The sequence below is a fragment of the Oncorhynchus clarkii genome, chromosome 12 (assembly GCF_045791955.1).
Source record: "Oncorhynchus clarkii lewisi isolate Uvic-CL-2024 chromosome 12, UVic_Ocla_1.0, whole genome shotgun sequence".
Taxonomy (NCBI): domain Eukaryota; kingdom Metazoa; phylum Chordata; class Actinopteri; order Salmoniformes; family Salmonidae; genus Oncorhynchus; species Oncorhynchus clarkii.
In genome coordinates, this window is record NC_092158.1 from 46,674,009 (window position 1) to 46,696,238 (window position 22,230).

The 22,230-nt window shown below is 42.4% G+C and overlaps 1 protein-coding gene and 1 long non-coding RNA gene across 4 annotated transcripts in view; one reads left to right on the forward strand and one right to left on the reverse strand.

Moving 5' to 3' along the window:
* The first annotated feature begins 1,351 nt into the window (after nt 1-1,351).
* LOC139423241 (uncharacterized) lies at nt 1,352-3,708 on the forward strand. Its single transcript, XR_011635816.1, has 3 exons — nt 1,352-2,038; nt 2,443-2,563; nt 2,706-3,708. It is a non-coding gene; the product is annotated as an uncharacterized lncRNA (long non-coding RNA).
* A 17,243-nt stretch (nt 3,709-20,951) lies between these two features.
* The window catches only part of LOC139423242 (ubiquitin carboxyl-terminal hydrolase 2-like), a 45,748-nt gene continuing 44,469 nt past the window's right edge, over nt 20,952-22,230 (reverse strand). For 2 of the 3 annotated variants that reach the window (XM_071175043.1, XM_071175045.1), the window contains exon 12: nt 21,127-22,031. In XM_071175043.1, the coding sequence (XP_071031144.1) occupies nt 21,941-22,031 (91 nt within the window). In that variant the 3' untranslated portion in view covers nt 21,127-21,940. Of the gene's footprint in view, nt 22,032-22,230 lie in introns of all 3 variants that reach the window. The other variant, XM_071175044.1, reaches the window with a different exon arrangement.

Consider the following 22,230-nt stretch of genomic DNA (forward strand, 5'->3'; position numbering starts at 1 on the left):
AATTCTTTCCATGTGTCAAGTAATTATAGTTTCTCATGATTTGGTTGGATCTAATTGTGTTGCTGTCCTGGGGCTCTGTGGGGTCTGTTTGTGAACAGAACCCCAGGACTAGCTTGCTTAGAGGACTCTTCTCCAAGTTCTTCTCTCTGTAGGTGATGACTTTATTATGGAAGGTTTGTGAATCACTTTTTTAAAATTGAACCTGTATTTAACTAGGCAACCCATTAAAGAACAAATTCTTATTTTTCCATGACCATGACCTACCCCAGCCCGGACTCCCAATCACGGCCGGTTGTGGTACAGCCCAGGATCGAACCAGGGTCTGTAGGGACACCTGTAGCACTGAGATGCAGCACCTTAGACCTCTGTGCCCCTCGGTGGTTGTTGAATTAAATGTCTCTTTTCTGGATTTGTATCATTAATGGGTATCGGCCTAATTCTGCTCTGCATGCATTATTTGGTGTTCCACGTTGTACACTGAGGATATTTTAGCAGAATTCTTCATGCAGTCTCAAAGGTTCTACAGCCTCAACATCGAGAGCATCCTGCCCAAAACACTACTAGGGCTAAGCTGCCTGCCATCCTGGACCTCTACACCAGGCGGTGTCAGAGGAAGGCCCTAAAAATTGTCAAAGACCCCAGCCACCCAGTCATAGACTGTTCTCTCTACTACTGCATGGCAAGCGGTACCAGAGCGCCAAGTCTTGGACCAAAAGGCTTCTCAACAGTTTTTACCCCCAAGTCCTAAGACTCCTGAACAAGTAATCAAATTGCAACCCGGACTATTTGCATTGTCGTCGTCCCCCCAACCTCTCTTTTACGCTGCTGCAACTCTCTGTTAATCTTATATGCATTCTCACTTTAACTACACATTCATGTACATACTACCTCAATTAGCCCGACTAACCGGTGCCCCCGCACATTGGCTACCTGGACTATCTGCATTGTGTCCTGCCACCCACCAGCTACCTCAATCAGCCCTGTATATAGCCTCACTACTGTTATTTTTCACTGTCTTTTTACTGTTGTTTTTCTTTCTTTACTTATCAATTGTTCACCTAATACCTTTTTATTTAAACTTAAAAACCGCACTGTTGGTTAGGGCCTGTAAGTAAGCATTTTACTGTAAGGTCTACCTACACCTGTTGTATTCTGCACACATGACAAACTTTGACAAATAAACTTTGATTTTATTTGAATTTGGTGTTTGTCCCATTTTGTGAATTTTTGGTTGGTGAGCGGACCCCAGACCTCACAACCATGAAAGGCAATGGGTTCTTTAACTGATTGAAGTATTTTTAGCCAGATCCTAATAGGCTCTATGCATTATAGCGCCTCCCACATTCTATTTGACTTCCTACCGGGTTGCTGACTTCCGGAGCGATTTACGCTATTGTTTTTACCATTAGCTTATTAGTTAGCTAACAGTCGTCGATGCATTTCTCACTGAAATAGTTTGCAACGCCTACGTTCAAATTACAGCCCCGTGAAGGACGTGCTAATAAACATTGTTCACTGCCTCTGTGTTCAGGTTCTTCAAAATGTAATGGTATTGTGTGCTTCCGTAGTTTCCCAGTCGATGTAGAGCTCAGGAAGCGGTGGTTGGTGGCAGAACGTCGTGACAACTTTACTGTCACCAAACGCGCAAAGGTGTGTAGTACACATTTCGTCAAGAGTGACTTTGTTGGGGGAAAAATTGTGGGGCGACAATACCTAAAAAGAGGTGTTGTTCCTACAGTCTTCGAGTGGAACTGGCACATTCAAAAGAGACCTGGTGTTTGGGAAAGAAGACTGAAACCTCCTGCCCCGACTGAGGAGGATGAAGAACAAGGTGCGCTGCCTATGGACTGTGCCGTCTCTTGATCTGGTTCAGACATATGATTACTGTGCAGTCCCCGAACATGGCCCTAATGGCAAACCATGAGAACATAAGAGAAATTGAGGAGCTTCGAGCCAAGCTGGAGAAACTGACCGCACAACACGGCTTTGGTCTACAGCGATTTGCTGGTTCTGACGAGGATATACGTTTTTACACAAGGTACAGTAATGATTTATTATCCTGCATTACTATTGTTTATTATTTATTATTCCAAAGTCTATGTTACCTTTGAGAACATGTCCATTGTTATTTAAAACTTGGCTAGCATATCTTAGCATAAGTAGGCACATTGAATGTATATTGTCTTTACATTAGTTTTCAGTTAACCCCCAGGTCATTGCTGCAAATAAGATTTGGTTCTTAGTCCACTTCCCAGGTTAAATAAGGACAATTTAAAACAAATTCACTGCTTTGATGAAAGCTGCTGTGAATTACAGTACGAATTGCACTAATAAGAAAAACAGGCTACAATAGCAGCTAGGTCATGTCTAGTGCTACTTAATGCTTAGAGAAAATGGGTGATGAGCTTTTTTGGTATTCAAATACTCTGGGTCTGTCTTTAGATTTGCAAACTACACCCACCTGATGGCCTTCTGGCACTTGATTGAGCAGGCAGCAGAGACCAAGTTTATAATAGTCACAAGCACCAATCCATCTGAAACAAGTATTACTTGAAGAAAACCAGTAAGGGACAACTTCATCAAATGCAGTACTTAATAGAGAATATTATTTGATCTTACTGTAACTGTTCAACATTATTTACTTTTTGTGCTATGGACTGAATGTAAGGACTTTATTGTACTAAAACTGTTTTCTTTATGTTCAGACCCTGCCATCAATCGACCAGTTCTTCTTGTTTATTACTCATCTGTCGCTGGGTCTGAAGCATAAGGATTTGGCCCATCGGTTCAGGATCCAGCAATCGACAGTGGGACAGATTATCATCGCTTGAGCCATCTTCCTCTACTGTCTGCTTGGATCAGCACGGATATGGATCCCCAAGGAAATATCAACGTGCAGCTGCCACCTGAGTTCAAGGACTATCCAGACACCCAGGTAGTGATCGACTGCACTGAACTCCGCTGCCAGACACCATCTTCACTGCTACTGCAGAGTGAGGTGTTTTCTTCCTACAAGTCACACTGTACCTTTAAGGGCATGTTGAGAATGTCACCACATGGAGCTGTCACTTATGTGTCATCGTTGTATGCTGGATCTGTGAGTGACAAGGAGATATTCAAGTAGTCTGGAATTATTTCCTTACTCACCCCTGACATCGGTGTTATGGTGGAAAAGGGCTTTCTAGTAGATGATATTGTTCCGTGCAAGGTCTACCAGCCAACCTTTCTGTCAAGACACACACAGATACCAGCGCATGAGGTTAGGGAGACCCAATCCATTGCCAGGCTGAGAGTGCATGTTGAATGAATGATCCACAGAGTAAAGGAGCATAAGCTGTTTGACACAGTCATCCCCCTGACCATCTCAGGCAGCATCAACCAATTATTTGCAGTGGCGTGCCTGTTGGTCAACTATCAAAATGGACCTTGGGTCAGAGCATAGATCAAGCCAGTGTAAATGTACATGTGTTTATTTGCTAGCAGCAAAATAATAATTTGTTTATCTATGACATGTATCAATAATTTGTATTGTAGTGAATATCGTTTGTGTGGAGCTTGTATTGGCTTTAATTAGGCAGAGTTTAGGGGTGGGGAAAATAAATAATTTAAACACAGAATAGCCAGAATGCAAGATTGAATAAAATATTAGAGGTGTAATTGATTAACTGAACTGTTGAACATTTGCTGAAATATTTTTTTTTAAACAAATCTATTCTACTGTAGTTTTCTTCACAAGAACATCAAAACGTATTTTTCATGATACCACTAAACTTGGCACACATTCAGGTGCGAGAGAGACACTTCTGAAAGTGGTGGTAAAAAGAAAAGTGATCAACCTTCTCTTATAGTTTTTGAAACCTGTAGATCTTTATATATCCTTTCAACTAGGATGTCCTCATGTGCATAGATGACAGTCACACCAGCTACAACCTGTGAGAAGGATTTGACCTAGCTCCTGCCAGTAGTAAGCATGAGATCTCTTCAACTTCAGCTCTCCATTCTATATCTTCAGGTAAGGGCAGTCAACATAACTTGGAACATTTGGGCACTTGACCTCTAAGAGTCCAAAGTGCGGTCTCACACTGGGATCAAATATGATGCCATCTGGAGAGGATCCTAACCACGGAGCATCTGGGTGCACTACGAAGCCACACGGAAAGAGGTTAACATTCTTCGGGGTGCAGTACTCCTGTACAGCCCCTGGATCCATGGCTAGCCCCCACTTCAGCTAGGCGGTCAGCTGAGGTCTCTCCCAGGACATGGCAAACCTCTCGAAAATGAGAGGATGTTATTCTCATTTTCCTGAGCTGATGCTATTCTGGGCTGCTGCTCTGCTCCCTTGTAGCAACCTCGACTTTGTGTGACATCTCGTAGGTTGTCTCTAATGCCTTGGCGTGGAACTGCTCCTGATGGCTAAGGACGTAAGCCCACTGGGAAGACTGAAGCCTGTAGACATCTAATGGAAGTATTGGTGGAGCAGGGGCATCGTCAACCTTCACAATTTCACTGGTCTTTGGCTGTGGAAGTATAGGACAGCACACTGCCAGCTTGCACTGGCCCAAAGGCGGACTCAACCAGGGGCACGTCAGCTGACAATTCCATTGTTGTCACAAGAGGGGCAGTAAGAGAAGTAAAGTTTGCATATGTTTCTGAGATGCAGAGAAAGTCCATGTCAGGCATGTATCCATTGAGTGCTTTGTAGAGAGAACTTCTGCAAAGCATTATAAAACCTTAACATCCGGTTGGAGAGGTTACTATGACAAAGACTCATGTAACTTCTCCAGAAACCACAAGCCCGAAGGTTAAAATTAAATGGATTAAAATATACAAATTCATAGATTATTATATATTTCCCCCAGTCTTTGTTCCAAACATTTGTCATTACATTGTAAAGACGCCACTGTTTAGGCTTATCATCTGGATACAAAAAAATCACAAGAAAATTAGAAATAGAAGTAAGGTATTGTTTGCTTGCTAGTCACAGGTAATGGTTTGATGCTTAAACCTGTTGGATTGAGTTCAGTGGAGCACACCATAGCAACACTTTATAAAACAGAAAATGACAATTTCTTATTGGACTAGTCCCTCCATATTTTAGTAAATGTTCTGACATTTAGTGCAGAATGAACACTATAAAATATATTTTAAAATACATATTTAAACATATACACTGAGTGTACAAAACATAAGTCTATCCATGAAAGACTGACCAGTTGAATCAAATCAAAATCTAATTGTAGTTGTCACATGTGCCGAATACAACAGGTGTAGGTAGACCTTACCGTGAAATGCTTACTTTCAAGCCCTTAACCAACAATGCATTTCAAGAAATACAGTTAAGAAAATATTTACTAAAGAAACTAAAGTGAAGAAAAAAAATCTAAAAGTAACACAAGGAAATTACATAAAAATAGCATGCCTATATATAGGGGGTACCGAGTCAACGTGCGGAGTTACAGGTTAGTCGAGGTAATTTGTAAAGTGACTATGCATAGATAGTAAACAGAGAGTAGCAACAGTATAAAAACAAAGGTGGGGTCAATGTAAATAGTCCGGGTAGGCATTTGATTAAATGTTCAGCAGTCGTATGGCTTGGGGGTAGAAGCTATTAAGGAGCCCTTTGGTCCTAGACTTGGCACCCCGGTACCGCTTGCCGTGTGGTAGCAGAGAGAACAGCCTATGTCTTGGGTGACGAGTCTTTGACAATGTTTTGGGCCTTCCTCTGACACCGCCTAATATATAGGTCCTGGATGTCAGAAAGCTTGGTCCCAGTGATGTACTGGGCTGTACGCACTACCCCCTGTAGCGCCTTACGGTCAGATACCGAGCAGTTGCCATACCAGGTGGTGATGCAACCGGTCAGGATGCTCTCGATGGTGCAGCTGTAGAACTTTTTGAGGATCTTGGGACCCATGCCAAATCTTTTAAGTCTCCTGAGGGGGAATAGGTTTTGTTGTGCCCGCTTCACAACTGTCTTGGTGTGTTAGTACTATGATAGTTCGTTGGTGATGTGGACACCAAGGAAATTGAAACTCTCGACCCGCTCCACTACAGCCCGTCGATGTTAATGGGACCTACCACTGTTGTGTTATCAGCAAACTTAATGGCGTTGGAGTCGTGCTTTGCCATGCGGTCGTGGGTGAACAGGGAGTACAGGATGGGACTAAGCACACACCCCAGAGGGGCCCCAGTGTTGAGGATCAGCATGGCAGATGTGTTGTTGCCTACCCTTACCACCTGGGGGCGGCCCGTCAGGAAGCCCAGAATCCAGATGCAGAGGGAGGTGTTTAGTCCAGGGTCCTTAGCTTAGTGATGAGCTTCGTGGCTACTATGGTGTTGAACGCTGAGCTGTAGTAAATTAACAGCATTCTCGAAATAGGTGTTCCTTTTGTCCAAGTGGGAAAGGGCAGTGTGGAGTGCGATTGAGATTGCGTCATCTGTGGATCTGTTGGGGCGGTATGTGAATTGGAGTGGGTCTAGGGTATCCGGGAGGATGCTGTTGATGCGAGCCATGACCAGACTTTCAAAGCACTTCGGGGAAGTAATCATTTAGGCAAGTTACCTTCACTTCGTTGGGCACAGGGACTATGGTTGTCTGCTTAAAACATGGAGGTATTACAGACTCAGTCAGGGAGAAGTTGAAAATATCAGTGACGACACTTGCCAGTTGGTCCGCGCATGATTTGAGTACACAACCTGGTAATCCATCTGTCCCTGCGGCTTTGTGAATGTTGACCTGTTTAAAGGTCTTTCTCACATCGGTGACCGAGAGCATTATCACACAGTCATCCAGAACAGCTGGTGCTCTCATGCAAGCTTCAGTGTTGCTTGCCTCGAAGTGAGCATGAAAGGCATTTAGCTCGTCTGGTAGGCTCGCGTCACTGGGCAACTCGCCTCTGGTTTTCCTTTCTAGTCCGTAATAGTTTTCAAGCCCTGCCACATCCAACGAGCGTCACAGCCGGTGTAGTAAGATTCAATCTTAATCCTGTATTGACACTTTGCTTGTTTGATGGTTTGTCTGAGGGCATAGCGGGATTTCTTATAGGCGTCCGGATTAGTGTCGTGCTCCTTGAAAGCGGTAGCTCTAGCCTTTAGCTCGACGCAGATGTTGCCTGTAATCCATGGCTTCTGGTTGGGATAAGAACGTATGGTCAGTGTGGGGATTACGTCGTTGATGCACTTATTTATGAAGCCGATGACTGGGGTGGTATACTCCTCAAAGCCATTGGATGAATCCTGGAACATATTCCTGTCTGTGCTAGCAAAACAGCCCTGTAGCATAGCATCCGCATCATCTGAGCACTTCCGTATTGAGTGAGTCACTGGTACTTCCTGCTTTAGTTTTTGCTTGTAAGCAGGAATCAGGAGAATAGAGTTATGGTCAGATTTGCCAATGGAGGGCAGGGAGAGCTTTGTATGCATCTCTGTGTGTGGAGTAAAGGTGGTCTGTAGTTTTCTTTCCTCTTGATGCACTTGTGACATGCTGGTAAAACTGATTTAAGTTGGCCTGCATTAAGTCCCCGGCCACTAGGAGCTCCGCTTCTGGGGGAGCATTCATTTGTTTGCCTTAGAGTTGGTTGAGAGCGGACTTGGTGCCTAAATCAGTCTGTGGTGGTAAATAGACGGCTGTGAAAATATAGATGAGAACTCTCTTGATAGATAGTGTGGTCTACAGCTTGTCATAAGGTACTCTCCCTCATGCGAGCAATACCTCAAGACTTCTTTAATACTAGACATCACGTACCAGCTGTTATTGACACAAAGACACACAGCCCCAACCCTTGTCTTACCAGACAGTAGCTTCTCTGTTCTGCCGGTGCATTGAAAATACCTCCAGCTCTATATTATCCGTTTCGTCGTTCAGCCACAACTCGGTGAAACATAAGCTATTACAGTTCTTAATGTTCTGATGGTAGGATAATTGTAATCATAGGTCATCAATTGTATTTTCCAATGATTGCATGTTAACAAGTAGAATTGATGGCAGTGGGAGTTTAGTCGCTCGTCACGGATTCTCAAAAGGCAGCCCAATCTGTGTCCTCTTTTCCTCCGTCTTTTTTTCATGCAAATGTATCTGGGCCTGTTCCTGGGAGAGCAGTATTTCTTTCTCATCTGAAATGTTAAAGGAAAAAGTTTATTCCAGTTCGTGGAGAGTAAACCTAGTTCTGATGTCCATAAGTTATTTTCGGTCATAAGAGATGGTAGAAGCAACATTATATACAAAATAATTTTTAAAAATCATTTATAAACAATGCAAAAAAACGAACAAAATATCACAATTGGTTACGGATTGTAAAATGCATACAGTTGAAGTCGGAAGTTTAGATACAGCTTAGCCAAATACATTTAAACTCAGTTTTTCACAATTCCTGACATTTAATCCTAGTAAAAATGCATTGTCTTAGGTCAGTTAGGATCACCACTTTATTTTAAGAATGTGAAATGTCAGAATAATAGAAGATAATTATTTATTTCAGCTTTTATTTCTTTCATCACATTCCCAGTGGTTCAGAAGTTTACATACACTCAATTAGTATTTGGTAGCATTTCCTTTAATTGTTTAACTTGGGTCAAACGTTTTGGGTAGCCTTCCACAAGCTTCCCACAATAAGTTGGGTGAATTTTGGCCAGAGCTGGAGTCAGGTTTTGTAGGCCTCCTTGCTCGCACACAAGTTTTCAGTTCTGCCCACAAATTGTCTATAGGATTGACATCAGGGCTTTGTGATGGCCACTCCAATACCTTGACTTTGTTGTCCTTAAGCCATTTTGCCACAACTTTGGAAGTATGCTTGGGGTTATTGTCCATTTGGAAGACCCATTTGCGACCAAGCTTTAACTTCCTGACTGATGTCTTGAGATCTTGCTTCAATATATCCACATAATTTTCCCGCCTCATGATGCCATCTATTTTGTGATGTGCACCAGTCCCTCCTGCAGCAAAGCACCCCCACAACATGATGCTGCCACCCCCGTGCTTCACGGTTGGGATGGTGTTCTGTCTTGCAAGCCTCCCCCTTTTTCCTCCAAACATAACGATGGTCATTATGGCCAAACAGTTCAATTTTTGTTTCATCAGACCAGAGGACATTTCTCCAAAAAGCACGATCTTTGTCCCCATGTGCAGTTGCAAACCGTAGTCTGGCTTTTTTATGGCCATTTTGTAGCAGTGGCTTCTTCCTTGCTGAGCGGCCTTTCGGGTTATGTCGATATAGGACTCGTTTTACTGCGGATATATATATTTTTCTACCTGTTTCCTCCAGCATCTTCACAAGGTCCTTTGCGGTCGTTCTGGGATTGATTTGCAGTTTTCGCACCAAAGTACGTTCTTCTCTAGGAGACTGAACACATCTCCTTCCTGAGTGGTATGACGGCTGCGTGGTCCCCAGGCGTTTGGAAATTGCTCCCAAGGATGAACCAGACTTGTGGAGGTCTACAATTTCTTTTTCTGAGGTCTTGGCTGATTTCTTTTGATTTTGCCATGATGTCAAGCAAAGAGGCACTGAGTTTGAAGGTAGGCCTTGAAATACATCCACATGTACACCTCTAATTGACTCAAATTATGTCAATTGTAAGTAAGAATTTCACGGTAAGGTCTACTACATCTGTTGTATTCGGCGCATGTGTCAACTAACATTTTATTTTATTTGAATTGAGGCTGTTCTGAGAGCAAAAGCGGTTGCAACTCAATTTTAGAAAGATATACCTAATTTTTTGCACACTCAGTGTATAAAAACAAATGAGCATTGAGTAGTGAATTTAGTGTGATTTATTTGAAAGTGCTTATGTGGTAGGTGTGAGCAATTGTGACTGTTAACTCTTTCCTCTTCTTTTATCGTCAGCCATTCTCTATGCATACATTTCTCCTGCACCTGCGGAAAACACACCCACCCCAACAACACCACCTACAAACCCAGAGGCTACTACTACCGATGTGTCCACCTTCGCATCTTCCACTGCTGATACTTACACCTCTACTCCAGTGACCGACCCAACATCTAACCCCACAGAGGCCACCCCCACATCCACCCAGGCCAACGAGGGAGCCCCAGAGCCAGTATTGTCAACTGGCCAGACAGTGAGTGCAACGCACACAGACACACACACAAACACACACCTTATCTATTCATTAACAGAACAGAGGAAGGGGGAACCCAATATTGAACCATGAAAGTGATACCACACTGGTTTATTGGCCATCATGTTTGTGTGTAACCAAATTAATTCAAATGCTACTATTCAAATTACTCTATTAGGCGGGAGCAGCAGTCCCAACTGCCAAATCAGAGGACAAAGTAGGTAAATAGATACAAAATGACTGAAAGTGAAATAAAGTACAAATAAAACAGACAAACAAGGAGACATACATCTGTCAATGAAAATGCCTGCTCCAGGCTACTCTGGCAACAGCAATCGTTTTTTTATTTATTTTTATAAACAAGTCCAAGTAGTCCTCCCTCTTTCAGCCATTTACTTCCATTTGGTTCTTATTTAATATGACCTGGTTGTACTGTAGGTACAGTGCATTTGGAATGTATTCAGACCCCTTGACTTTTTCCACATTTTGTTATGTTACAGCCTTCTACTGAAATTGATTAAATATTTTTCTCCCTCAATCTACACACAATGCCCCATAATGACAAGCAAATACAGTTTTTTAGAAATATTTATAAAAAAACTGAATTATCACATTTACATAAGTATTCAGACCCTTTTCTAAATACTTTGTTGAAGCACCTTTGGCAGTGATTACAGCCTCGAGTCTTCCTGGGTATGACGCTACAAGCTTGGCACCTGTATTTTGGGAGTTTCTCCCATTCTTCTCTGCAGATCCTCTCAAGCTTTGTTCAGTTGGATGGGGAGCTTCGCTGCACAGCTATTTTCAGGTCTCTCCAGAGATGTTGGATTGGGTTCAAGTCTGGGCTCTGGCTGGGCCACTCAAGGACATTCAGAGACTTGTCCCAAAGCCACTCCTGCATTGCCTTGGCTGTCTGCTTAGGGTTGTTGTCTTGTTGGAAGGTAAACCTTTGCCCCAGTCTGAGGTCCTGAGTGCTCTGGAGCAGGTTTTCATCAAGAATCTCTCTGTACTAGTCTCCTAGTAAATGCTGCTGAAAAACATCCCCACAGCATGATGCTGCCACTACCATGCTTCACCATAGGGATGGTGCCAGGTTTCCTCCAGATGTGAAGCTTGGCATTCGGGCCAAATAGTTCAATCTTGGTTTCACTACCAGAGATAGTGTCGTATGTTTTTCCCCCAACACCACGTTCCATCAATTTGTGTAGCAGACCCTCATGCCAAATTGAGTCAAAAGCTTTTTTTAAATCAACAAAGCATGACAATACTTTGCCTTTGTTTTGGTTTGTTTCTTTGTCAATTAAGGTGTGCAGGGTCAATACATGGTCTGTCATAAGAACAAGGCTTCCCTGCTAAAAAGGGTTGGAACCCAGTGTAAATCAATGATGCCTCTAGCCTCCCGTGTGGCACAATGGTCTAAGTCACTGCATCGCAGTTTCCAGTGCTTGAGGCGTCACTACAGACGCGGGTTCGATCCCAGGCTGTGTCACAGCTGGCCATAACCGGGAGACCCATAAGGCGGCACACAATTAGCCCAGCGTCTTCCTGATAGGCGAGGGTTTGGCTGGCTGGAATTTCCTTGTCACGTGGCGCTCTAGCGACTACAGCTGGACAGTGTTTCCTCCGACATATTGGTGCGGCTGGCTTCTCGGTTAAGTGAGCAGTGTCAAGAAGCAGTACGGTTTCGTAGGATGCATGGCTCTCGACCATCACCTCTCCCGAGTTCGTAGGGGACTTGCAGCGATGAGACAAGACTAACTACCAATTGGGGAGAAAAAGGGGTAAAAATAGAAAATAATTCAGTTCAACACATCAAACTAATCAAATGTCTTGCTTTGGTGGAGATGCTCACTAGATTAGTGTCGTAGGTGCAGGATGGTTCTGAAAGATGTGCCAGGGCTGTCTCGATCTCCTCAAGTACCAAAAGAAAGCACGGAGAGAGAGTCCAGCGAGACAAGGGACCCTGGCTCAGCAACAGACGTCCTCAACTGGCAGCTTCATTAAATAATACCTGCAAACACCAGTTTCAACGTCAACAGTGAAGAGGCGAATCCAGGATGCTGGCCTTCTCGGCAGAGTTCCACTGTCAGTGTTCTTTTGCCCATCTTAATCTTTTATTTTTATTGGCCAGTCCGAGATATGGCTTTTTCTTTGCAACTCTGCCAAGGTCAGCATCCCGGGCTTGCCTATTCACTGTTGATGTTGAGACTGGTGTTTTGCGGGTACTTTTCAATGAAGCTGCCAGTTGAGGACTTGTGAGGCGTCTGTTTCTCAATCTAGACACTCTGTACTTGTCCTTTTGCTCAGTTGTGCACCTCGGGCCTCCCACTCCTCTTTCTATTCTGGTTAGGGCAGTTTGTGCTGTTCTGTGAAGGGACAAGTACACAGCGTTGTACGAGATCTTCAGTTTCTTGGCAATTTCTCACGTGAAATAGCTTTAATTTCTCAGAACAAGAATAGACTGATGAGTTTCAGAAGAAAGTTATTTGTTTCTGGCCATTTGAGCCTGTAATCAAACCCACAAATGCTGATGCTCCAGATACTCAACTAGTCTAAAGAAGGCCAGTTTTATTGCTTATTTTTAATCAGAACAACAGTTTTCATCTGTGCTAACATAATTGCAAAGGGGTTTTCTAATGATCAGTTAGCATTTTAAAATGATAAACTTGGATTAGCTGACGAAGACAGCTTGGCTGTCGAAACGTTGGTATTACATTTTTGCATCTGAGCTCCAAGAGTGTGCGGCTCTCTTTTATTTTCAAACTTGGATTAGCTAACAGAGCGTGCCATTGGAACACAGGAGTGATGGCTGCTGATAATGGGCCTCTGTACACCTGTGTTGATATTCCATTAAAAAAATATATCGTTTCCAGCTACAATAGTCATTTACAACCATAACAATGTCTACACTGTATTTCTGATCAATTTGATGCCATTTTAACGGACAAAAATGTAGGAATGAATTTGCTGCATCATTGGCTGTAAGTGACAACAACGAAAGTGATCACTGTATAGTTAAAGTATTCTACCTATGAACAACATAGTTATCTACAGTTCATTTTTGTCAATGGAATAGGCCATGCAGCTACAGGTGAACTTTTGTTTGATTGTTTCTTTGTTTATTACAGTTAGGGTTATGTTTAGGCATTGACCCCAAATTCTTAAGGTTAGGCATTAAGGGTTAAGGTTTGGGATAGGCTGAAAACTAAAATATCAAAAACAACTTTCCATCACTGGATTAGAACATGCAACCGTTGGAATCGGAGGCAGCTGCTTGCGCCCATCCACAACGCCCCAGCAAAACCGAAACCTACTTGAACGTAACAGCGCTCACTATTGCTCCTAGTGGCCGGTTTCCACATCTCCCTCACACATGGATGTGCGTCTAATATTGACTTCTATCACGGGTGACCTGCTTGTTTACAACTACTTCTGGTACAAAGTCAAGGATACTTTCCTTTGGAAATAATTGGTATATGTCTTCAAGGTAATCGACCCAGAAAAATACCAAAGTATTTGATGCAAGAATTGTGAACACCATGTACGCCTCACAAAAGACCTCATCCAACATCAAGGGGCCCCATGTCCAGTTTGACATTGCACAGGAAGTCAGCAGGACCATTGGAGGGCAGACAGACCTCATGCAGCGATTTGATTAAGACTGTGAGCAGAAGTCAGTCTGGAAAGCCCTCAATCTCAAGTAGATCTGAGGACATCAACCATATAGAAAGTGTGCTTCTTAATCAGAAGGTGTTTGCTTTGACCGCTGGCAGGTTCTACCCAAGCTTCCAGAACTTGCAAATAAACCTGTTGCACAAATTGGACTATGAGGACCTAGTGTTGTGGATCAGCAACCACAAACTGAAAATACACAGTGAAAAGAACAAATTGTCAGTTAGAGAAGTAATGTAAGAGGAAATAAGACAGTACTGTAACCAATGACAATGTAGACTCACAAAAGGTGAGTCTACATTGTCATTGGTTACGCTACATTGTCATTGGTTACGCTACATTCATAATTTACATAAATTACCATTTACTTGTGTAATTACTTTTACTTACAATGTTATGTACTGTTAACATTCTTCCTGTTGTTGATGTCTGAAACTTGATATAGGAGTGCGTTGTATGGGCTGTGATGTGTACACCATGCAAGAGCAGTAACAAATGCTATTTCACAATTTTTGGGCCAAAACTGGGGGGGGGGGGAAAGCCCACACTTTTTCTACTTTGAAAGTTGTGTAAAGTTTATAGTAGTATACTTTGTTACTTATTTCATCCAAATAAGGCACCTACAAATTACAATGAAGTCATACAACCCACTGAACATTAATGTTTCCAAATCTGGAATATTTATTGAGGAGAAAAGTGAAAGATACAAAATGCTATGGGTGACAGGTCACATCTTGGCCAAAAAATATTTAAGCAAAATATTTTCTTTACAGTGTGTGTATGGTATATATTCTACTATTCCACAGCTCAATGGTAAAAGGGCCTGTTTCCACAAAAATAATATCCTACCATAAGTCTTTGGAAGTGTTAAGCAGACAATACCTACAGTATTAATCAACATGTAAAAGTCCTCATGTATACACAATCATGTTTGCAAAAGCCCCAAGTTGTCCCAACACTGAATCATAATCATGACCACTCAAGTGTTCATCATCCCCAAAAACCTCTATGGTGATAGAGGGTAGGGCTATTGTATGCCTCATGTCAGTAATAGGCAGAGCAGAAAACATTTCCTAAATTCAGAAAAGAAAGGGAATTGCACTCAGAATATTGTCTATTTTGTCAGGGTTACCGCCATTGGCTGATGCGCAATAAACAGAGACACTCCCATGAACACCTGTGTGCGCCATCTCAAGTGCAAGTTCATGTAATTTCTCTCAGGCATTTCCTGTGCTCTTCACTGACCAGCCTATATTTGGGTTGTTATTGTTGTCCTACATGCCTCTCCAAAAGACTTGAATTGCCCTCACATACGTCCTTGCAGTTGCATGAAGTAGCACAATTGTCACCCCAGTCATGTTTGGGTGATTATTGGTTGCATGACCAGTGAAATGTTTACTTACAAGCCTTTAACCAACAATGCAGTTAAAACATTTAAAAAAAAATTAAGCATAAGAAATAAAAGTAACAAATAGTTAAAGAGCAGCAGTAAAATAACAACAGCAAGGCTTTATACCGGGGGGGGGGGGGGCAATGCAAATAGTCTGGGTAGCCATTTGATTAGATGTTCAGTCTTATAGCTTGGGGGTAGAAGCAGTTTAGAAGCCTCTTGGACCTAGACTTGGAGCTCCGGTACCGCTTGCCGTGCGGTAGCAGAGAGAACAGTCTATGACTAGAGTGGCTGAAGTCTTTGACAATTTTTAGGGTCTTTCTCTGACACCGCCTGATATAGAGGTCCTGGATGGCAGGAAGCTTGGCCCTAGTGATGTACTGGGCCGTACGCTCTACCCTCTGTATTGCTTTGCTTTCGGAGGCAGAGCAGTTGCCATACCAGGCAGTGATGTAGAACCTTTTGAGGATCTGATGACCCATGCCAAATCTCTTCAGTTTCCCGAGGGGGAATAGGTTTTGTCGTGCCCTCTTCACGACTGACTTGGTATGCTTGGACCATTGTTAGTTTGTTGGTGATGTGGACACCAAGGAACATGAAACTCTCAACCTGCTCCACTACAGCCCTATCAATGAGAATGGGGGCATGCTCAGTCCTCCTTTTCCTGTAGTCCACAGTCATCTCCTTTTATCTTGATCACGTTGAGGGAGAGAATAAGGGTAGTGTGGAGTGCAATAGAGATTGCATCATTTGTGGATCTGTTAGGGCGGTATGCAAATTGAGTGGGTCTAGCGTTTCTGGGATAATGGTGTTGTGAGCCATGACCAGCCTTTCAAAGCACTTCATGGCTAAAGACGTGAGTTCTACGGGTCGGTAGTCATTTAGTCAGGTTACCTTAGTCCCTGTGCCCAAGAACACTATGGTATTTTTCCACATTCTGTTGTTACAAAGTGGGATTCAATGGATTTAATTGTCATTTGTCAACGATCCACACAAAATACTCATGTCAAAGTGGAAGAAAAATTGATTAGATAAGTATTCAAACCCTGACTCAATACATGTTAGAATCACCTTTGGCAGCAATTACAGCTGTGAGTCTTTCTGGGTAAGTCTCTAAGAGCTTTCCACACCTGGATTGTGTAACATTTGCACATTATTATTAAAAAAAATCTTTAATCTGTCAAATTGGTTCTTGATCATTGCTGGACAACCCTTTTCAGATCTTGCCATAGATTTTCAAGCAGATTTAAGTCCAAAACTAAAACTTGGCCACTCAGGAACATTCACTGTCTTCTTGGTAAGCAACTCCATTATAGATTTGGCCTAGTGTTTTAGGTTATTCTCTTGGTGAATTTATCTCCCAGTGTCTGGTGGAAAGCAGACTGAACCCAGTTTCTCTAGGATTTTTCCTGTGCTTAGCACCATTTAGTTTATTTTTTATCCTTAACAACTTCCCAGTCCGTAATGATTACAAGCATACCCATAACATGATGCAGCCAGCACTAAAATATGTTGAGTGGTACTCAATAATGTGTTGTATTGGATTCGCCCCAAACATAACACTTGGTATTCAGGACAAAAAGTTAATTGCTTTGCCACATTTCTTGCAGTTACTTGTTGCAAACAGGATGCATTTAAAAAAATATATTTTTATTCTGTACAGGCTTAATTTTCACTCTGTCAGTTAGGTTAGTATTGTGAAGTAACTACAATATTGTTGATCCATTCTCAGTGTTCTCCCATCACAGCCATTAAACTCTAACTGTTTTAAAGCCACAATTGGCCTCATGGTGAAATCCCTAAGCAGTTTCCTTCCTTTACGGTAACTGAGTTAGGAAGGACGCCTCTATCTTTGTGGTGACTGGGTGTATTGATACACCATCCAAAGTGTAATTAATAACTTCATCATGCTCAAAGGGATATTCAATATTTTTTTTTATATTTATTTTTATCCATCTACCAATAGGTGCCCTTCTTTGTGACGCATTGGAAAACTTCCCTGTTCTTAGTGGTTGAATCTGTGTTTGAAATTCACTGCTCGACTGAGGGACCTTACAGATAATTGCATTGTGTGGGGGTACAGAGAGGAGGTAATCATTCAAAAATCATGTTAAACACCGTTATTGCACACAGTAATGTCATGCAACTTCTGTGTCTTAAGCACATTTGTACTCCTGAACTTATTTAAGCTTGCCATAACATAGGGGTTGAATACTTATTGACAGAAGACATTTCAGCTTTTCATTTTTAATACATTTCTAAAAACATAATTTCACTGACATTATGGGGTATTGTGAACGAACACTGGCACTTGCCTCTTTCCGCCCTTACTACTGTAGCTCTGACTTAGCTGATAGCTACTTTATTGAAGAAAAATATACTTACTATGACTGTCGCACCTTGCTATCTTAAGATGAATGCACCAGAGGAGGCTGGTGGGATAGGAGGACGGGATCATTGATTCCACTCGAGCCATTACAATGAAGCGGAGCCAAACACATTGTTTCCATTAATACCATTCCAGCCATTACAACGAGCCCATCCTCCTATAGCTCTCCCCCCACCAGCCTCCTCTGCAATGCACTAACTAAGTCGCTCTGAGTACGAGAGTCTGCTAAATTACTAAAATGTCAAATGGAAATGTAACCCAGTGACACAAAAACTCAATTGAATCTATTTTAAATTCAGGCTGTAACACAACAAAATGTGGAAAAACTAAAGGGGTGTGAATACTTTCTGAAGGCACTGTATACAGAAACTCCAGGGCAGACAGCCAGGATGACAGCCGGGATGGTGGACTGTGCACTGGAACATCCCAATGCGAATCACAAATGCAGTGAGCCAGCGGAAGGCCATGTTGGATAGAAGCAGTCGTATTGGACTAGCAATGAATCAAAGCTTACTTCTTTATAATAAAGGAGGTGACTTAAGTGTCCAATCCTGGAGGCACACGTTATAACGCAAGTTATAACTGGTCTATAAATCAGCTACCAAAAACTAAAGATTACATTCGTCATAAATATTCATAGTTGATATTTCCGCCTATTGTATCTCTGTGTTTAAAGGTCTATATTTCCAAAATGAATTAAGATATCCTAATGCTTTTTATTTGTGTATATAGTGCAGACAATTGACTAGTTGTATTCCACATTTTAGCAATTTCAGAGCTTGCAATGTTTGATTACATAAGATTTTGTGGCCCACTCTCCTTCAAGCCAGGCATTATTTTGCAGTTTAGAAAGTGTTTAATTTAGAGCTGATTACAATAGCCACAACATTAAAAAAATACATGTTTAACTGTATGTATTTCTGTCAGGCACCACCATACAGCACTGAATTTGACAGCTAACCAAAAGTAAAGCTTACATTCATAGTTGGTATTTCTGCCGGTTGTATCTCTGTGTTTACAGGTCTATATTTCCAAGATGAATTAAGATATCCTAATACTGTTTGTGCATGTAGGGCAGACAACACACTTTTTTTTGTTGTTGAATTTTTACCCCTTTTTCTCCCCAATTTCGTGGTATCCAATTGTTGTAGTAGCTACTATCTTGTCTCATTGCTACAACTCCCGTACGGGCTCGGGAGATGAAGGTTGAAAGTCATGCGTCCTCCGATACACAACCCAACCAGCCGCACTGCTTCTTAACACAGCACGCCTCCAACCCGGAAGCCAGCCGCACCAATGTGTCGGAGGCTACACCGTGCACCTGGCAACCTTGGTTAGCGCGCACTGCGCCCGGCCCGCCACAGGAGTCGCTGGTGCGCGATGAGACAAGGACATCCCTACCGACCAAGCCCTCCCTAACCCGGACGACGCGGTCGCGGCCCGGTTACGACAGAGCCTGGGCGCGAACCCAGGGACTCTGATGGCACAGCTGGCGCTGCAGTACAGCGCCCTTAACCACCCGGGAGGCCACAACACACTACTTGTACTGACATTTTTGCAATATCAGGACAAACATAAGCACCCACCCCCCCCAAATTATTATATGTGAGAAACAGCATGGAATGTTTACAAATCCGAGCACCGAGAAAGTGATGTGCACATGTGTGTATAGAATGTATATTGTGTAGAGTAGTGTAAAGCGAATATTAGCAACTGAGTGTATACAGACAAGTATGCATGACACAAGTACCTTTTCGAACAATTGGCTTTAGAAGCTTCTGATAGGCTAATTGACATCATTTGAGTCAATTGGAGGTGTACCTGTGGATCTATTTCAAGGCCTACCTTCAAACTCAGTGCTTCTTTGCTTGACATCATGGGAAAATCAATAAATCATCCAAGACCTCAGAAAAAAAATTGTAGACCTCCACAAGTCTGGTTCATCCTTGGGAGCAATTTCCAAACACCTGAAGGTACCACGTTCATCTGTACAAACAATAGTACGCAAGTATAAATACCATGGGACCACGCAGCGTCATACCCCTCAGGAAGGAGATGAACGTACTTTGGTGTGAAAAGTGCAAAACAATCCCAGAACAACAGCTAAGGACCTTGTGAAGATGCTGGAGGAAACAGGTATAAAAGTATCTATATCCACAGTAAAACGAGTCCTATACCGACATAACCTGAAAGGCCGCTCAGCAAGGAAGAAGCCAAAACTTTTGTTATTGACCAAATACTTATTTTCCACCATAATTTGCAAATGAATTCATAAAAAATCCTACAATGTGATTTTTCTGGAATTTTTTTTCTCATTTTGTCTGTCATAGTTGAAGTGTACCTATGATGAAAATTACAGGCCTCATCTTTTTAAGTGGGAGAACTTGCACAATTGGTGGCTGACTAAATACTTATTTTGCCCCACTGTACATGCACACACCCTCTCTCTCTCTTTAATACCCACATTAACAAGATCAGTGACATAAGGATTAGTCTCCAGCCAGAGGTCACTGAGGAGAGAAATGGGGTGACTGACCTAGATGTAGAGGCAGGCTGAGGGAGAGAGTTCAGAGGGAGAGAGAGAGAGACAGAGCGGTAGAAAGAGAGCACGAAGAAAGGCAGCAGGCAGGTTACCTCCAAATTAGCCCCACGCAAAACAACAACTATCCACTGTGTTTGGGCCAAGCTGCTGCTACTGAGAAGATTTAGACTTGGACTCACACACAATCTCCCATGGGAGTATGTTAGTGGGGAGACCACCCCCTAGTGGACTGTATCATGGCCCGTATTCAAATAGTCTCAGAGTAGGAGTTCTGGTCTAGGATCAGTTTTTTGCTTTATAATATCACAATGAATAAGATTGTATGGACGGGTGGGACCTAGTCCTTGATCAGCAATCCTGCTGCGAGACATTTTATCAATACAGGCCTTAGGCATTTAGACATTTAGGGGGGCAGGTGCACAAGACATCCAAATTAATTATTGCCATTAATTTTGCTGAAAAATGCAATCTGATTAGACATCCACATCTCCATAATGGAAAGTGGTAACCCCCCCAACCCCATCTCTTAGCTTAGCTCTAGCAAACCAAGTGACGGGCTGCAGTTGTGTTGTTTTCTGCATTATGGAATGGGCCCTTAATACTCTGAATTGTTTAAAGTCATGGTTAACTGGGCAACAAAATCCATTTATATAGATCATTTGGACATGAAATGTAAAACATGCTTTATGGAGAAGATTAACCTACATTGGTTTCTGTTTAAAAAAATGCTAACAATATTAGCATTTGTTAGCAGAGACTAGTTGAACAAAGTGTGGATTGTAGTCACGGTTTGTCAATAAACTGCTTTCAAGATAAGGGAATAAATATCTAAACATGTAATTTCTCTGAACTGTTCCTTTAGGAGTTCATAGTTGGCACAGGTGGAGAAGATTACTCTTTTAATCAAAGCCATTTACTGTACAGGTGTGTGAATATTAGATAGACAATTACACCATTTTGAGTCCTTGTTTTGAACAGATCAGGGTCGTAGACACCAAACAGACAAATACAGACCAAATGGGTTAGGGATTAGCTGAATTTGTCCAATAACAAACTAGTTTTTGTAGCAAAAAACTCATCTTTATTATTTACACTAATAAATATGACCCTGGGTTCAAATACTATTTAAAATCATTACAAATACTTTAGCTGTGCTTTATTAAGCTCTCCTGTTGCAATGGAACAAATGAAAAGTCACAAACGTGCTCTGCAAACCCTGCACACCTGGCACCCCAGGCAGGCTTAAGCAATACCTCAAAGTATTTTAAAGAGTTTCAAATAGTATAGGAACCCAGGTCAAATACTGTTTGAAGTCATTCCTAGTTATGTTTAAGCCTTTTACAACTGTACCTACAAACACTGACCTCGTTCTACCCCAGATGGTGCTAGACAGTCATCCATCTCTAAAGTCACAAATATGGTGACGTTTGTTTAAATAGAATAATTTACAGAACGGAAGGTCAAGTGATAGTCTTATGTCTCAGTGGTGACCTTGAAGTGAATGACGAAACTCCGGCTTGGGGTCTTAGAGACCTCATTGTAGTGCAAAAATATATATATTTTCACCGTCGGCATGGCGACTGCGCACGCACACACCCACTCTTCCCAACGTCCCCGGGAGAACCGCTATGGTTGAACCTCAACTCAATAGCTGTATCCTGGCAGTGCAGCCTATGTGTTGTAGCTGAATCCATGGTGCCAAGGGCTACTGTATACATATATACAGAGCAAGGCTCAAAAGTCAACTATCAGACCAGGCACAGGCTTTTTAGGCTCGTTGCATAGGATCCAGGCGCTGTGTAGATCTATGTAGTCCATATATTAGCCGTATGACCAGGCTTTACGTAGCCTATATGTCCATGACATGTAGCTTCACAGGCGTGAATGAGAGGAGGAGGCCAGCTCGTAGAAGAGCACGTAGGCATCACTGCTGCGGACCTGGCTGGATGACATGGGGCTCACCCTGTAGGGAGGACGCAGAGAACAAGTGTGTGTTAATTAGAGCATTGTTATAGACACAGAGATATAGAAATATAGATAGACACAAAACAGAGCCATTGAAAACAGAGCCATTGACTCTGAGTAGTAAAATGTACACCTTAGTGGTAGTATGATAATGTTAGGGGGTTATATAGGGTGGAGGGGGCATCATGGCGTCATTT